This window comes from Ruditapes philippinarum, unplaced genomic scaffold, assembly GCF_026571515.1.
Source record: "Ruditapes philippinarum isolate M1 unplaced genomic scaffold, ASM2657151v2 ctg1682_1_1_1_1, whole genome shotgun sequence".
In the NCBI taxonomy this organism is placed as follows: Eukaryota; Metazoa; Mollusca; class Bivalvia; order Venerida; family Veneridae; genus Ruditapes; species Ruditapes philippinarum.
In genome coordinates, this window is record NW_026863983.1 from 80,360 (window position 1) to 99,559 (window position 19,200).

The 19,200-nt window shown below is 32.0% G+C and overlaps 1 protein-coding gene across 1 annotated transcript in view; it reads left to right on the forward strand.

Moving 5' to 3' along the window:
• Positions 1–19,200, forward strand: part of LOC132723995 (BPTI/Kunitz domain-containing protein 4-like) — a 21,543-nt gene continuing 2,343 nt past the window's right edge. The window contains exons 1-4 of the mRNA XM_060708804.1: positions 1–309; positions 6,492–6,644; positions 14,513–14,603; positions 18,573–19,103. Coding sequence (XP_060564787.1) covers positions 235–309; positions 6,492–6,644; positions 14,513–14,603; positions 18,573–19,103 — 850 coding nt within the window. The 5' untranslated portion in view covers positions 1–234. The remainder of the gene's footprint in view (positions 310–6,491; positions 6,645–14,512; positions 14,604–18,572; positions 19,104–19,200) is intronic.

Consider the following 19,200-nt stretch of genomic DNA (forward strand, 5'->3'; position numbering starts at 1 on the left):
CCATGTGGCTACGTAGCGTGTTAGACCCAATGTGGGTATAAAGTAACAGACATTCACCACATCAAGTCATTATTCAATATAACTTTGATACATACGAATCGTGGTTTAGATATATACGTAGAATTATAGATAAAATGCAATAGTATTAACGGATAGATACATTTTTATAATAAGAGTTTCAATAACGTTACAATACGTTAAGGACTATTTAGTTTGACAGAAAGAAAATTATTAATGTTTTGGAATACAATGGAGAAATCATCTACATGTACATATTTTTGTTTGTTGTATGGGTGCAGTCTATTTGTGGTAAGATTTAATTTCATTTTATTTACTTTGTTAATTTTTAGTTTGCAACTTATTATGATTTTGTTTCGTTCTTGTACCAAAGAGGACTTGCATATATTAGATACACTAATTTGTTATTTGTACTTTGTATTCAGATTGCCTTGGGGTTTTGGGGGGTTGTTTTTTAACTTGTTTATGATAGCATGATTTAAACCGACTATCATAAAGCTGTGTGATTTAAATAATAAAAGTTTAATATAAAATATTCTAAATCAATTGATACGTGACAACACCCAGTACATTATTAGTAACATTTGTTTTATATAAACATACATTCGAACAAAAAATGCGGCCTGGGTTTTTTTCAGACATTTCAAAAATACCTTTTCAATCCTTTAAATAAGACATTAGTAAATATTACACCTGACATCATGGAATTCCGTGTCACTATGTGAAGTACCTCTCAGTAGTTTATATCTGTTGAGTAAATACCTGCTAACCCGAAACATTGTTAATTCAAACATGTTTTATTGAGAAAATAAATTACGCATCCGTATTAAAACTGAATTCGATACGGAATACCGTTAAATATGTTTTCATTGAAAACGAATAAAAATAAAGCGTGTTTAAAATGAAATAAGTTTACATGTAAATATTTGGTCGAGAACGCATTCTTGCTGAAAGATTAGCCCAATTTAATTCATAAACCAATTACCATTTTATCATGGTTATGCAAATAAGGTGTATAAAATATGCAAATATTTTTAGTGTAGCACCTAGTTAACTTTATTTATAAAAAGCGGTAAGTCGGAGTTTTATTATACAAAAGTAGACCATTTTTTTCCAATCTCAGTAACTTACCTAAAATAACATTTTTTTTAATAAAAGAACCTAACGCGGAGTGTCGAAAGTTAAGGACGCTTATAACAAATTAAGATAAACCTGGAATTTGCCTTTGTTATTCAGCTCACAGCGTGACATTTTTACCATGTACAGCACGTGCTCGAAATATTGTGATAAATTCGCCGAAGTTTTAAAGATAAGAAAAGATAAGCTACGTAATTTACTTATGACTTCTTAACATCCCCTCTCAGACATATGTTATTGTAACCCTTATAATCAGAAAGTCCGCAAACCATGGCACCTGTCATTAGGCCATCACGTGCAATGCAAACGCTACTGATCATATATTTTAAGACTATTTTGAAGTATTTTCGCACTATTAACCTGGGAAAGATTGCTAATGAGTATGTCAAAGAAGTACAAAGAGAATCAACATTTTTTATCAATGCACTACTGACAATTGCTGAAGCATGCAAATCATCAGCTGAGATTGCGTGTCCTAACACCGTAAATGACGGGCTTGCCTTTAGCTCGGCCATCATCAAGTCATTGTCACCTATAAAGCGACATCAAATACGATATGAGTTCCTGAATGGAAAGAAAATCTCGTGTTTGTTGTTTTCCCAACATAATCATACAAAAAATACAACAACTAATGTCATACTAAACCATCCGACAAAGGTGAATGAGGACTGCAACTCTTGTCCAGTATTTTATGCCGCCACATGAACCAGGAAATATTACCTCTTAAAAACAATGTTGAATTAATCGAATCAAGTAATATCAGATTGATTTTCTTCACCTAACGCGTACAATCTCATGTACAATGTTTTAACTGGGCAAGAGTGGGATTCTTAATGAAAAAGAACGATCCCAATATCAAACATGGCCCTATTCTTAGTATGTCTTCCCAGATTATGCAGATTGTTGCAGAACGTGCATTGTCAAACGCTTTATTATGCGATTTGTCTTAGCTGAGTAAAAAAACAACAGAAAAGTTGAAAATTCGTAATTATTCAGTGAAAGCTGGATGATAGATTCTTATTTGTAATGATGAAAACGCCTGAAAGTCTGCGATTTATAGAAATAAGAAGGTATACAAACTTTGCAAGTGATAGGGTAGCATGAAATTTATGGGCTCTCGTAGTGGTTTTCTTTCTCATGTTTTTTAGGTTTCGTTTTATTCATACACTATAGCAGATCATCCATAGTTTAATGTTGAAACTATGGAAGTTTTATAGATTAATTTAACCATTTAAAACTTCACATAACCATTTATAAGTTCATATGACCCTTTATAAGTTCGCTGTACCCTTTATTAGTTCACATAACCCTTTATTAGTTCATACCATCTTTATTTAAAAATCTATTTAACCAGTTATAAGTTCACATGACATGACCCTTGTAAAAGTTCACATTTCAAAAAGCCATATCTTGTGTCGATAGGGCTTTGTGCAACAATTTGAATGGATTTATAAATTATAAATTCAAATGTTGTTACCAACAATAAACTCTTCTTTATAATCAAATAAATTGTGGTTTATTCTCAAATGTGTTTTTCTTTAAATCTTATGTTAAAGCGTTCTAGATTTATTTTGTGTCTTTCATTACATCGGCACCCCTTTAATACAACCGTTTAATCCATATGATTTTCAAGGTCACGCAGTATCTTTAAACGTAGATTATTTCGTTGTATAATGTTAACGCACTGCATTTTGAGATATTTTAAAAGCTATTTAAGTTATTTTGAATATTCTAAAATTACCCCCTGCTGAAATTATTGACTGTGAACTCTTACCGATATGCATACTTTTATTTGATAGATATTGTATACAAATGCAAGTCACATCTGTCCCCGGGTCATTATTTGGAGACAGTGTCTCAATGCCAAACCATGAAGACACTGTTTAAATGCCATTAAATGGAGACACTGCGAATAAAAGATATGAAATAATCAAAGTTTTGTAATTGTTTGGAATTTACTATTTACGTCAGTACATTTTAAGTACGTTTTTTTGTCGTATACGTTTTTTGAAGCAATAGAAATGGTGGGGTGTTTTTTTCTTTGCTTGTAGAGGCTAATTTTTGGCATCGTATGCTTCCAAGAAGAGACTTTCTAGGAATTACATGTGCAATATATTCGATTTAAAGCTGCTTTTTTAACTATAATGATTATTAGGTAAATTAATAATTTATTTTCTAATCAACTTTGAATTCGCAAACGAGTGTACGGATGTTTTAAACCTCGGACCCCCTGTATAATAAAGGCATTGACCCTTCTAAACCTTGGGAAATACAGCGCCAACTATTTTGGCAGTTGAAATATTAATATCATATGATGCAGACGACATTTGTGTGAAGTAAAAACTCGGGAATATATCAGCAATTAGAAGATGTAAATCACTAACATAGCATGTTACAAATATAAATATGACAGGTGAGGTTACACATATGATGGTAATGTCTAAACGCGTTACCTTTGCCCGTCAACACCATGCTATTATCGTAATCGTCTGCGTGGTTTATGGAAAAAAAGAATCTGTTATGACGAAATGACCATGTTTTTGTCTTTTCCAGAGAGACAGATGAATAATAATTAAGCCTCTTCGCCAGATTTTCCCCCTTAAATACCCAGAATTATAAACCGTACTTTTTGGCTCTCGTAAACGAATTTCACCCACTAAAATGGATGTAAGATTTATGAAATGTATACCCACTTTGAAAAAAAATAATGCAATAAATAGTGATATAGCTTTTTTGAACGGTATTAAACCCTTCAAATCAAATATCAGTTGAAAATACTGAAACTTATTTATTTTTAGTTGATTTGAAGTATTAATACTTGACAAAATCGTCGAAAGACTCGTCGCATTCTTTTGTGTGTGTATTTAGAAATTAACATGTTTAAATTGACAGCATTTTGCACAGTCATTCCGAAGGATAATATCAGGGTCGTTGGGCTTAAGTATGTCCTCAGGGTAGGCCATCTCATTTCTCAGGATTTTATCTCTTTCCTCACATCAGTTTATTTTAACGTTATGATACTTTTATAACAATCAAAACGTTCGTACTTCGCATGTTTATGTATTATACTTTATTCATATTAATATTATTAACCAAATATGCAATTTCATTATGTTTATACTAAGTCGGTACGTCTGCACGTTTGCTTAAGAACAGATGCGTGTTTTAAAACAACAACAACAACAGAAAAACGTTACTTTACTATCATATTGACTGACAACAATACAATATCTCCTAGTTATTATTTCTAGCAAAAAAAAAAGACGAAAAGAGAGACAAAAACACAAAAAAGAAAGAAAAAGAAACAATTCTCAACACCGAGAAAGAAAGTTGCAAATAAATTATTATGGACAATGAATTTATATCTAATCAGTAATAATCAATGATAACTCTTCGAAAATTCTATTAAATTCTTCGAAATTTTGATGTAGAATTAAGTATTAGAAGTATTTAGTTATACGTCTAGGTACGACTGTTTCAGTACATTATTTTCCATGAAACACTTCCCCCATACATTCCTTTCGTTTGTACGCTAACACGTTGGCATGTTATCACCGATGTTATAAGGTCACCGCCTGATGAGCTGGTATTTATGTGTTTTTTTGTAATATCTATGTCTTATTTATTTACGTAGATATAGTATGTGGATGGAAATAACTACATCATATAAAAGCAGTTAAAAAATCTCATATCATTATTGAACCATCTCTGGTATTTTTAGCCTAAACTTAACTCCAAATTCTCAGAAATCAGCATAACACGTGGTGCATTCTGATTACAAGTTTATCTGTAAAAAATGCTTCTTTTAAGTTCCAAACCACTTATCATATTGACATGTTTGTTGGACAGTTTCTGTCCTTTTTTTCCTTGAAATGAGTGAACATGAAGCTTAGATGACGGTATAAAGTGTCGAAAAGCCATTAAGAAATTTCATTTGTATTTCATTTTTTTAACAACCACAAAAAAAACGGATCTAATTTCCGCCAGGTGTTTTGGAACATACTTTTTTGGTCTTTGATAAAAAGAAATTTTAAATTGGAATCCGTTACGTTGACATTGGCTGATATGGCGCGCCGTCACACTTTGACCTGTCTCTTTAAAAACCGGGTTACAGGTTTTAGTCGTTCTCATGTAAATTTTATTTTAATGAAATTTGAGAAAGGAGCAACTTGTTCCCAATTCTGGTTTTCTTTGTGCTGTGTATCCCGTGCTTCTTTGAGACTCCAAACCCCTGCTGTCGTTTGCTGACGACTGTGTTAATTTCATATGCGTAAACAGGTGTTTATAAAAAAGAAACTTAAATAAATAAAGGAGAAATGAATGTATGTATATATATATCAATTTTTACAGGATAATTAAACACCGCTGTTAACTCATGTTTTGAATGTTAGAGCTACAAAAAATTGTTTGTCAACGAATTTGTAGAAAAGAAAAGATTAAGCAATTACAATTACGCGTACATTTTTCTTATTTTCTTGAAAAGTGAAAATTTGAGTCTCAATATTACTTCAAAAACTATAAAGCACCATATTTTGTAATTTAGAATGTTTATATATTACGTCACAATGAAACACTCATCATTTCCACTTGAAACAAAAGTATGTGGGGCTATTATTTACCATATAAGCTCACCGCGTCATTGTTAAGTGTATGTGTGTATGTAAGTAGGGTTATTCATATAACAGAACTTTACGTATTTGACAACAATGAGTGTAATATTATCACGAATGATGATACTTCATTTAGCATCATGATTTTATAGCATTGTTTGCTAAACATGGTCATGATAAAATGCGGAAGAAATGCTCATTCACTTAAAACACTCATTCATTTAAGTAGCTTATTAAAATAAAACCTCAAATAACGTGTCATAATTGTATAACTTGTTGTTTAAAATAGATGTTTCCCTTTTCGTGTATCATTATTTTAAAAGACTTATTGTTTGTTTTGTTCTAAAATATTTGTCAAATATGTATTTTGCCCAACCGAAAACAAACGTTAAATACTTTCTTTTCCATGTTTAGTTTTACACTATAATACATCAAATGCTGGTTTTGTGTAGTAAATTATCTGATTAAAATTAAAAGATTTGTGTCTTTGCAATAAATAAATGACCAACAAAGGTCCATGCGTCCAAGCTTTATTGCGACCTTGACCATATTCCTTACATTGTCTCCATGACCGAGTACTGGAAGCTCAAAGTTTTCCTCAAGGTTATTAATCAAGTAAATAGATTTTTAATACTTTCGCCGATTTGTTTTTTTTTCTAGAAACACATATATTTCATGTGTTCCATATAAAATGTCTATCCTATATATTTCACTTGTTTATTTCAGTCTGTACTCAGCCATGCATTCAACAATGCTGTTCTTGAACGACGAGAAAAAATGGACAAAGAACAGACATTAAAATGTAACAATCCTTGTCCGTTTGGATTTGTACCGGACGTGGAGGGAAAACTTACGTGTAGATGTTTTGATCCTTGTAGAGTAAGTGAACTTATGTGATTTTATTTCAAAATGCATTTTAATTGAAATAACCTTACACTAAGGTATTAATAATACTACCAATTCAGGCTTTCTTCTTCGACATTATCAGCATCCTCCTCTTCATCTCATTTATCGCCACTGTCATCATCGTCATCATCATCATCACAATCATCATCACATTCATCATTATCATCTTTATAGCAAGTGAATTTTTAGTTTTAGTTAATAGATATATCTTTACTCAAAGTCGAATAAATATGGTGACTATTTACGCCACGTCGTTACTTTTGTATTTATTTCGCATTTTCGCTACGAAAAGTTGGACTTTGTCGTATCTTGGTCTTGCGAAAACGCGAAAAGACGACAAGGCGTCAATAAGCGGTAATAAATACATGGTACATGTATGTTATTGTTAAGAGAGCATTTAGATAGTAAATTAATTACTTCCTGTCTTCCTGCGATACTAACATATTGACATTTGCGTGCATTTATAAACCATTTTGGCCTCTTTTTATGGCTGACATACAGTAATGTCGATTAATTCCAAAGAAAAATTCATTATGCTATAAAATGCGAATGGTATTATTTTTTTTGTACGGCTAATAGTAGTTATAATTATGCCGTCACTAATCGTTGTTTCACGTAATTTTCAGTTTAGTTCATTTTTATTTATTGATTGATTGATTGATTTATTGATTTCATTTTATTGTAATAACAATAGCATTGGTTGTGTTATTATTTTGCAATGCAATGATTTTTACAAGGATCGTTACCTAAAATATACATTACATAAGTACAGTCATGTATGTACTTTTTCTTAATTAAAAATGGCGTTCAATTATATTTGTTTTTGTTTCCTGTAGGTGCTTAAAAGGCATATTTATTATCTAAACCCCAAGGCATCATATCCTTGAAGAGTGAATTAAAAATGCATCGTTCACTTGAGATGCATTCTTCGGTTTCTGTTGTTTGTAATATTCTATGAGGATCTTATACCCCCTTTTTTAATGACTAAATGTCCTAGAAAAACATTAGCTTCCAGTTACTTGTATTGAATTACAAAGGTCTTGTGCAACTAGGGTTCTTGTTTTCTTGATAATGTTGTGATATTTGGCCTGCGTTCACGTCTATGATACAAGTATGTTTAGCGTTCACGTCTTCGGTGTATTTCCAGCGTTACGTCTTCCTTCACATCTTTAGTTCATAAACAAAATTATAATGAATTGCGGTTCTCTTTTTTATTAACATATCGCACTTGTTTTTGACAAGCTCGCACATTCCGTTTAATTCGTTCTTTTCGTTAAACCGATTATATATTGTCTTTAATGTGGTCGAGCTGCAATACCACTTAGATAAGGTCAAACTTAAGAGTCTCGAATAGCATATTGAAAAAGGCAATTTGTGTCAAATACACAAGCAAGCTTTATATTCTGGAACAATAATGAAAATTAACTGACCTTTTACTAATATCCTTAGAATCTACAGTTAATGAATTGTCCTAAATAAACTCGGGCTTAAAATATTTTTATGACATATTCTTAAATCAATCGCGCAAATGTACGCAATGCAAATGATAGCAACATTTTGAGTGATTGGTTATTTTACAATCCGCACGTTATGTCATAAAAATGAAGTAAACGTCAGAAAAAATAACAATAACACCGCATACTTGTTTTGTAAATAGGAAAAAAATAGCATTGTGTTGAATGTAGAGCACAGGTCAAACTTGTAATGTCAGCATGTTTACCTGTCAAAGGTTATGCCAAAAACATCGCCGTAATTCACATTTCATTTACAATGAGTACTTTCCTAAATGACGTTTCTGTGCCAAAACGGTACTTAAAGTCAATTCGGTAAGGTATTTGTGCCAACATGGCAGTTAAAGCCACTGCGGCGCGTGCCACATTTTTGATACCGTACGTATAATACCGTATAATTCGGTAAATTTTTTCCCTTTTTTCGGTCAGTGGAGCTATTATTAGAAACATTAACTTCACGAAATTAATTAAACGAAATAAAACATTTAATCATTTACATTTTCGTTGATTTCGATTCATTTCGCAGTTTTTAGTAAAATGGCTGGTTAAATTATGCCAGTAGCGGCAATACTAAGATGCCTTGGTTCTGATTCAGATCGTGATTATAAAAAAAGTAGGATAGTTGTTACAACATCAAAACATCAGATAACCTTTCTTTCAGACGTTATCATGATGAGAAGATTAATTTAAAAGTCAAGGGAAAGAAAAAAATCTTGTTTTTTAAATGGTTTGGATGATAAGGCTTTAAGTTGAAGAGAAAACACTTAAAGATTTTTTTATGATTTACATTCTGTAGGTGATTCATGCTCATCAAGCGGGAACTCAACCAGGAAAAAAACTAGGGCGTTTTATTGAAGTGCTAATTGGATGTCTTTGTGATATTTCTAACCCATGCATACTCCCCCGCAAGTTCCTACTAGCAAATTAACATTTATCTTTTTCTAACAAGATTTTGCCGTCAAGGTTAACACTTAAATTGAAAAAGACGTCTGCGTGTTTTTGTTCCGTTTCTACAAACGGAATTGTTTTACAGGATTATTAATAACTTTTGTAAAAAAAAAGTGTTATTTCTTACACTTCCTCATTTAACAGTAACGACCCATTTTGATAGTATGTCTTTATGTGATATAATTTAAGACACTTTAATTAAGTAAACATAAATAAATACAAAGATTTGCTCACAAAAGGCGATATTTCCTCCGAAATTCTATTCTAGCCTTCTAAAATCGTTTGATAAATACTAAGGACAAATGAGCCGTTTCATGACAAAACCAACATAATGGGTTTGCGACCAGCATGGATCCAGACCAGCCTGCGCATCCGCGCAGTCTGATCAGGATCCATGCTGTTCGCTATCATCTTCTCTACTCGTAATAGGGTTTGTAAGCAAATAGCATGGATCCTGATCAGACCTGCGCAGGCTGGTCTGGATCCATGCTGGTCGCAAACGCATTGCGTTGGTTTTGTCGTGACGCGGCTCAAATTAAATTCTTATACCAAGAAGCAGACGACAAGTGCCTTCAAATCAAACTGTCAATACGAGAAACCATCAGACGTACAATTGTACAATTTACGAGTTCTTGTATTTTTACTGGTGATGCGTGGGAGTGTTACAAAGCCTGTTAGACTTCTTCTCTGCTAAAAATAGAACTATTTATACAAGTTTTACGGAACGAAAATAGAAAGAACTTCAGTTCTGAAAGACGCTCAATTAACGATATCAGATTTATTTCACTATTTCAGTGATTCTTTACAATTTTAGAGGCTGTTTGAATCTCGAACGTAACAATTGGGTAATTTTCATTACATCAGACGACAATTCTTATACAGTGTTGACATTTGTATCCAGGCGTAAGTCCATCCTTAACATTGTTGGGATGTAAATTTCGTTCTTTGCCATTTCTACATTCAATGTTATTTTATTGCCCTTTTGAGCGCTGGTAGTCAAAAAATAAAACCAAATACAGCTATTCTTATGCCAGTCCAAGTAAGAAACCAGGTTTGTTAGCACTTCCGGTGGAGAAGTATGCAGACATTGCACTGTCGTCTGCTCAATTTCAGTATGTTGATCACAATGGATCATTCCAACTCAGGAAATGGTAAACGAACTGGTATAGCAACAGATAATATTTTGCAGAAGATATCATATAATCTCGATTCTGAAATGTCTGATACTATCTCCCGCCTTATTTATTCAAAGAATGTCTGTACCCTACATTAATAATAACTCTAACGATGAAGCAGGTTGAGATTGCTTTTGAAAGGAGGTAAACAAACGTGACCTCACCTTGACTATAATGTTACAATAGTATAAGGTCACTCTTTTTTGTTTGGAAGGTTTGCTGTTGTATGTGCTGCCGTGGTTGTTGTTGTTCTTCACCGAATTGGACGAATTAGATTCAGGCCGTCGCTATTTACCATTTTTTATTTAGATCTTTGGATAATAAAAGACTATTCTTAATATAATTATTATTCTGAATATTTATAAAATTTATAACTAACAAAATTTAACATAATGTTTATGAAAGTAGAACTGCAGTTGCTCTTATGACAGTACATTTGTAGCCAACACATAATTGTTGTTATTGTTGCCGCTGATACTGTTTATGCCGCATACTCAGATTCAAATTGTATCATGATTATTTATCAAGAATCTTCTTTAATTGTTTTTTGAAAAAAAATCAAAGCACTCTTTGGACTTGTTGTTCAGTTTTACTGATGGACTTGTTTTCACCCCTGCACGCACACCAAACAACAACATGGTCACGAGGGGAACAGGGTGAAGGCCACTAAAATCAGCCAGAGAACTATTTCACCTCTGTTTATCTGATAAATACATAATTTTCTAGGTGTCTGGTCGTGTTAAATTGCTGATTTACAATTATGACGTACCTGCTATAAAAAACCAACGCGGCTCCTTGCTGCTTCTAAAAATATGTTTATGGCGGCTGTCCGTGCATAAAAAACACGCGCTCGGCCTATTTAACACTTGCGTAAAGTTTCGGTCAATTCCATGATCTCATTTGAAAGAAAACAATTTATTTTGAAGAGTTTGAAAAACATTTGAGATTTATCGTAGGGCATTGAGTGGCTTATGATATTTTTATGTTGTACGAATTTTGTTTTTTTAAATTGAAACGTCTCTACATCTCACAATGAACTTGCTTTAATTCCGACTCACTGCGATGCAACGCGTCCCTTATTACTACTGAACTGCGTGTATGTCTGTTTGTCTGTCTGTTTATTTGCCTGTCTTTATAGCTCTTTCTCTAGATGAAGATATTTCATTTTCCTTTGTTGATGAAAGTTGACCAGTGACTGTCCCCTAAACCGCGATAGTAAATGTGCAATTTGAGCGTTTCGATTAAGGAATTGCTCTAATTTATTACAACAGCGATTTCAATAAAGTTATTTGAACACCTGTAGTATTGAATGTCGGACAATCATATAGATCGTTAAACGCTTTAATTAGTCTTAAAGAGCACGTAGAAGAAAGTCCATGCTCAATTAATCACTTACAAGACATTCCTATCACGTGTTATCCATTATTTATCAAACTTGTTTGATTTTTATTAATTTTCGTGATCTGATGTGGTGATACTCTTTGTCCATCTCACGTCACATAAATGCGAGTTAACTATTTTATATGAAATTTGCAAGTTTACTGGACATGACTTAATACAGTCATGTCTTGCAATACAGTAGAATCCCTACTTAAGACCACTCCGGAATTAAGACCATCCCGTTATTAAGACCATTTTTTTAAAGAACTAAATTCTCTGTTCTTTATGTCAATGGTTACATGATCCAGAATTAAGACCATCCCGCTTATCCACTGTTAATACCACCAGATTCAGTTCCAATTCTTTGTTTTATTTTTTTTTATTTGAACCAACTATTGAGTATAGTATTTATATCTTCAATATACGTATATATTTCACTTTATGTTATGTTACGTAAGCAATTTATGTTATGTTACAACCTTAAACGTTTTAATAAAACAAATGAAGTAATTATATAATTTTTTTTATTTCCTGGAAAAGAACTCCGATTTTATGAAGATTTAATGATAATTATGTCCCACCCTTAATAATGGTGTCAAAGTTCCTCACGCGTTTTGGACGAAAGAAATAGGCTAATTTGTTGTAGATGTAGCACAAAAGACTATTGAGTGTTGTGGGCGCTTAATTAAGTTTACAAAATATCGTTGAACTTTGTACCTAACCATCACGAAATAACACATTATCTTTATCAGAGTCACTGAAATAAGCACGGGTTATCTGTTAATTACTGCAGCATCGGCGACATCAAAGGCCGTAAATGATTTAATTAGATTGTAATGATTGGTATTGTAGACGCTTGCCTTTGTCGTTTTGAGCAACCTGTACTCTTAAATCAAATGAAATTTGAATAAGACCAATATCTGTCCGTCAAAGTCTAGAACAGCTGAAAATATTAATTAAAAAATAAAACGTTCTGATATAGCACGAAATTCACGCGTAGAACTCAGAAGTACAGGGTTCGGCATGAGAGAAAATGAGTCTCTCTTGTATCTATTATATCTATAAAAGATCGTATCAGTTTAGCAAACTTTTTTTTCCGTTTCTTATGTTTAATTTTAAAAGCGTCTTATTGACATGATTTTGTTCCTCCCGGTTATGCAGACACTTATTAGACCTTTGAACGACTCCAAAAGTGGTGGAACATCTCCCGGATTGTTCCGAGCCTCGGATACTTAGTCAAATTAGATGGCCAGTAAGCAATGTATTAAAGTAACTAACGTAAGGTCATAACCTCATCGGAGATGTTTTATTATAGCAAGGTCACGTGTCGCATTCATTATGCACACATTATATGTTTTTATGACGACTTTATGGTGTTATAAGTATTCAAAACTTCCCTCGTTTTTTACGATCTGTTTATGAAAAATTGGAGTTGATGGTGAAGATTAACCTCTTAATGAACTTTCTTCACGAAAATTTTTTTTCATGCTTGGGAACAAAACAAACTAAATATTGCTGATATATAATACTGTCTCCATAAATGTTTTATTACAAAAGTTATCTGATATATTTCACTTATGTTCAAATAACACAATCATTTACAACATCATCATCATAATAATTGTATTCATAATCATCAACATCTTTTTCTTCTGTTAAATCTTCTTCGTCGTCTCAGTCATAATCATGTTATCTTTTTCCTATTCTTGTTTCCTTTTTCGTCTTTTTTCTTCTTCTTCCTCTCCCTCTTCTTCTTCTTCTTTTTCTTCTTCTTCTTCTTCTTCTTCTTCTTCTTCTTCTTCTATGTGCTAATCTTCATCATTTGCGTCTTCACCATTATGTTTGGTATCATTGGCAGAAACATCAGTATTTAATGATAATCTTATGTTCTAAAGTTATTCTCGTCATCATCTTCTGCGCCATCATAAGCATAAGGATCAGTATCATCATAACAATCAACATGTTCAATATCGTCATTATAATCATAACCATCATTGTTCTAATTATCATCATCATCATCATCATCATCATCATCATCATCATCATCATCATCATCATCATCTAGATTATCATATATATTAATGTAAACGTATTAAATCATTCAAGTATAAGCTGTTAGCAAACAGATTAAATGGTACGTCTTACATCGTTTGAAAATTGAATTTATCACAATTATATATCTTCTCTAAAGTTGAAATAATGATGAAAATTAGATAAGAATTGGGATGAGACAAGGGTAAGCTATTAATAGAAATGACATAAACAATTTAAAAGTGATTTTCACGTGCATTTTTTGTATGGTGCACTATCTCTCCTGCACATCAAAAACATACACCAGCTGTTCGTTTCTTTTTATGCATTTGTCATGCCGCATTCTCATTCTGTTATTCATATGAATTGCCTCATTAAATTTGATAAGATTGATCGATGATATATACAATATACAAGTGATATAAATTATGATATAATATGATACATGATGTATACGATATATATATTGTATGATCGGAAGTATAAATATCAAATATACATGACATGAAAATCCAACTAAGAAAATAGTCAGAAGTTAGTTTTTTGTGTGTTTGATGTGTGGTTCTTTTTTTTTCTTTTTTTTTTTTTTTTTTTTTTTTTTTTTTGGGGGGGGGGGTTTGTTGTTGTTTTTTTTTTTTTGTTTTTTTTTTTTTTTTTTTTGTAGTTTTTTTTTTTGTTCGAGGGGAATGCAGGAGGAGTTAACGTTGTTGTTGTTGTTGTTTCCGTCGTTCTGTCAGAGAGAAAATGCCAAATTAGTTTAAGGAATTTACAAGGGTTTTATTTTCTACTTTTTCAGAACATTATGTGTCTGCAAGGAGCTACTTGTTTTGCTGAAATGCCGAAAAACTGCGGATGGGAACCTTGTCGTCCAGTGACAAAATGTATAGGTAAGTTTGGCAATTTTGCTTTAAACCACGCATCTAAATCTTTTGAATTAATTAAAATTATTTGATAAAAATAATTGTAAAAATAAAATATGTCGTAATTTGTTACATCACAATAATTCAATATCATGCCATAAATACGGTGTACATTTCTAATACAAAGACTAAACTGCAGTAGAAAAATCGTACTTGACCAATCGAACGTTATCAATGTTCATACTTACTATATACGAGCGTATCACGTAATTATATATGCGAATGAAAAAGAAGCATTCCGCAGGCTCGTAGATAATAAAAATAAATAAAATATATTACAAGGCATATGTTACAAGACAACGACTTTGCGGTTTGAGGCATATTTTTCTGTAAGGCAATATAAATTTTGCTGACGCACTGGGGACTTGTAACTGCCCTTATGAATGGATGGGTGTAGTTGAAATTCAATACAAATGTGAACCATGTTTTTAAATGCTACTTAGAAACAATAAGAAGTAATATAAGGTATCATTAAAGAAAAAGTATACTGTTTGTTTTTCAGACAGCATGAAATTTTATCGTAGGAAAACCCTATCTTTACGTCATTTAATAGTTATGAACTTTTAAAGGTCAGGCGTTTAGGAACAACTTTGAGTTGTTAAAGTGTTATAAATATACCTCACAAGTACTAGAATTATGACCTAACGTAAATAAGACGGCAACTGATTCAACTAAAACATACTCTGTTTCATTATTTGACTATTTTAAATCCGTACAAAGATTTCAGTCTCCGAATTTTTAACAAAAAGGCGTCAATGTGCATATTTGTGAAATGATCCAATAACGCGGCACGCCTATCGAAACAGCGGTTTTTACTATTTATATAACTATCCAATTCTTCTTTTCTTTAATATGATTCAAAAGACGATTATTAAATCAAATTATGAAATATTAAAGCTATCTCTCTTTAAGTAAATACACATCTCAAGTGATATATATAAAAAGTGAAAGTCACTGAAGATGTAGAGATATATAGCTAAACAGTGCGCAATGATTTATTGTCGATTTAAAACACGAATAATTGTCCTGGATTGTAAAAATCGCAATTAAAATGATCGTCTGCTCCAGCGGGCCACATTAAATGACCTTGAATTGATAATAAACTATGGGCTTATTTATATAAACTGTATTTATACCAGTATGAAACACAGATGTGTCTTTAAATAAACTATTCTGATGTAGTTATAAATAGGTGTCTCGGTTTTGCTTCCGTAGTTTGAACGTTGTGAACTACGTCTTAAATATCCGTGTAATTCACGAACCTTTCTCAGATGCCACCCATTATCACCTTTGGCAAACTATTCAGTATGAATTATCTATTTTTGGTTGAAACTTTCCTTTACTTCTTTGAATACTGGATTTTTTTATTTTTTTTATTTTTATTCATTTATTTTTTCTTATTATTTTTTGTTTGTAAATCCTATTCCCCATTTACAATCTTAACGTAAATGGCGCGAAATGTTCTGTATTCAAGCGCTATGTAATTAAGAACTTTGTATACATTTTATTTTTCACTATTACAATCTAAAACTCACTCGAGTTACAAAGTGATAAGTTCAATGCTATTATAATATTGATACGGTATTCTATTCTTTAAACTATAAGGGCGATACGAGGTATTCACTACCTTTGAAATAAACTTATTCTTGCGATGTCTATATTATTATCACTAAAAAATTAAGTTTAAATTATGTTTACATCTGACCTTTTACAATTATTTTGCGATTTTGAGCTTTGAAAGAACACTGTGGGTCCGACTTCGTAGGGTAGTGTTTATTTTACCACACATCAAAACTTTCTACGGCCCATCGGGTAGCTCGTATCAGATCGGTATCATACAGACGTTTGAAATTTGATCAAACGCTTGTTTGTTTAAGTTTCTTGATGAGATAATCTAGGATTGTTAACCTTAAAAGTGTTCAAAAATTGCTACTTTACTCCCAGTATTTTTTTTTCTTAAATAGATATCAATTGTCTATTATTGTTACGATTAGGTCAGGTATATTAGGAGTTCAAATAGCTGAGTATTTGTTCATAACAGAAATGAGATAGCCAAACTCCGCCAAATAACACATCTGAGGGTAGATAAATCAATTTCTAACAAAGCGATTGACACCCGGGTTGTTTGTATATACATCCACAAAGAATTCAGTTCATTGTATTCAACAAAAGGCCCATTGAGCAAGCTGGAAGTCAAACGTTACATTAAGGCCTCCACCTTAAGCTGACTCCACTACATTGGTTTTCTCGTGAAACTGAACTCATTTTACCTATGACAAAATAAAAGGTAGATCTTTATAAAAAGTCTGGTGCAAAAGAGCTTAATATATTTTACCTGTAACAAAATTAATGACAGTTTTTTTCCAAACACTTGTTCAAAATAGCAAAACAATAAAAATAATTCGCAAGCTAGGTAAAAGGCCACATTCATTTTATTAAAGATGGAACTGATTTCAGGTAGCTTTACGTCAAATTTTACATTATTGTCACAATCATAGTGTCATTACCATTTACAAACATTTTGGTTCGATTAATATTTGAAGTTATAAGTGCACCCCTTAAGTATACAGTGGCCCAACTCTCTATATAAACATTAGAAAATACTGACTCCAAGATACATAAAACACTATGTTTGTATTTAAGAGAATCAGAAACTTTCCATATATTGTACGTAAACTGTGTCACATTAAATTTAATTGTGAAAATTCCTCTTACTCTTAGATCAATTTTGTATTTTTCACTTTAATGATCGTCTGCTACATTAGATCATTGTAATTTAAACGCTTTACCGTGAGTATTAAAAGACGCTTTTTACAATAAAGAGATTATAAATTCACAGTTAATATGTTGTTAACATAATTTTCTTGCACTACTTAGATATTTTTTCTTATATAGGTCATCAAAGTAAAGAATGCATCTTTTTATCGTTACGTATTAGCTTTATTCCGAGTTGACCTAGTTTTAAGGTCACTTATTTTGATAAAGAAATAAGAATAAATAGATTCGTGAATTGATATGTCAAAAATATCTGTTTTTCGTCTCCCCAAATTTATCAAATGTATCAAATAAGATTTAAATTTCTTATCAAATTTGTTTGCACTTTCCAATTTTCAGTTTCAATCCAAGAACATTTTCATCTGATAACAAGTTTTCACAATATGTAAAAATTGCGAATTTGACCTTAATAATCAACTACTTGGCAGAAAATGTTTGTCTGTACTATTTATTCACAGATTAATTTTACACCTAGTTTAACACGAAAACAGGACAAAAACAAAATTAAGTTGTACGGCAGCGTCTTAATATACTATCTCAAGCACGTAAACTTTCTAAAAATAAATCGCCATCCTCTTTATGTGTTAAGCTTACGGATTATCTATATATTAACTCATCACGATTGCCTTGTAAGTAATCATAAAAACAGAATCATTCATATCCATCGTATGTAAATATTACATAGAAAAAATACGGAGGTAAACATAATTATCTATTTAATTCCAGACACTAATTCGTTACATACCATTCCTATCCCAGTGTAGGCCTAACAGACGTTTTTATTTGTAAAACATCCCTGCAAATCAAAATAGAGTCGCCAAACAAATTATTAATAATCGAGTGATTTTTGTGGTAAAAGTATGATTTGCAAAACGTATGCCACAAGTTATAAAAGTAAAATTATACTAAATTTGTACAGAGAAATGGTCATATAAATGATCGTCAGAGTGTGTGACTTAGCTATTTTTAAATGTATCTGTAAACAATATAGAATGCTTTCACAACCGAAACGGTGGTAGAACGTTAAATCTGAAAAAAGGTTGAACAAATTATATTTCAAAAACCATCGCGAAACATTGACATGTTCGACAAAAGAGAATCATAAAACTTCATAGACAGTTATTTCTTGCATCGATTATATATTATTTTATTCTACTTCAGAAGAGACAACACATGTACATACTGTAAATAAGGACGAGTATGGAGATTGGTTGGAATTTCCGGTGTTAGATGATCCTGACCAATGGCTGAGTAAAAACACCGGAAATGACGTTGATGTTTGCTCACAAGCACTCCCAATGGCAGCAGTTGACTGCAAACATAAGCGAAGACGCTGGTATTTCAATCCAATGACTGGAAAATGCGATCGATTTTTGGGATGCGTCACTTCCGGCAACAATTTCGGAAGAAAGCTATACTGCAAAGAGCAATGTAGATTCCCTTTTATGAAGAGAAAGAACGCACAGAAAGCTTTTAAATCAGCGGAAGTAGCTCAAAATCCAGACTGTGAATTATCTTTGAGTGTAGACGCTTACAAATGTGAAAATAAAACGAAAAGATGGCATTTTAACTCAAAGACAAATAAGTGTGAAAAGTTCACCGGTTGCAAGACGAATGGAAACAATTTTTCAAGAAAGTCATCCTGCAAATCTTCATGTCTTGCAAAAAGTAAACGTCAGTTTAATATGAAAGGTAATTATCTGCTTTAGACGTGCCTACTATGTTTCTAAAATTGAGTAAAAAGGAGAATTTTTTCTGAGAGCATTGCTTGTTTGCCTCTTTGAAAAAA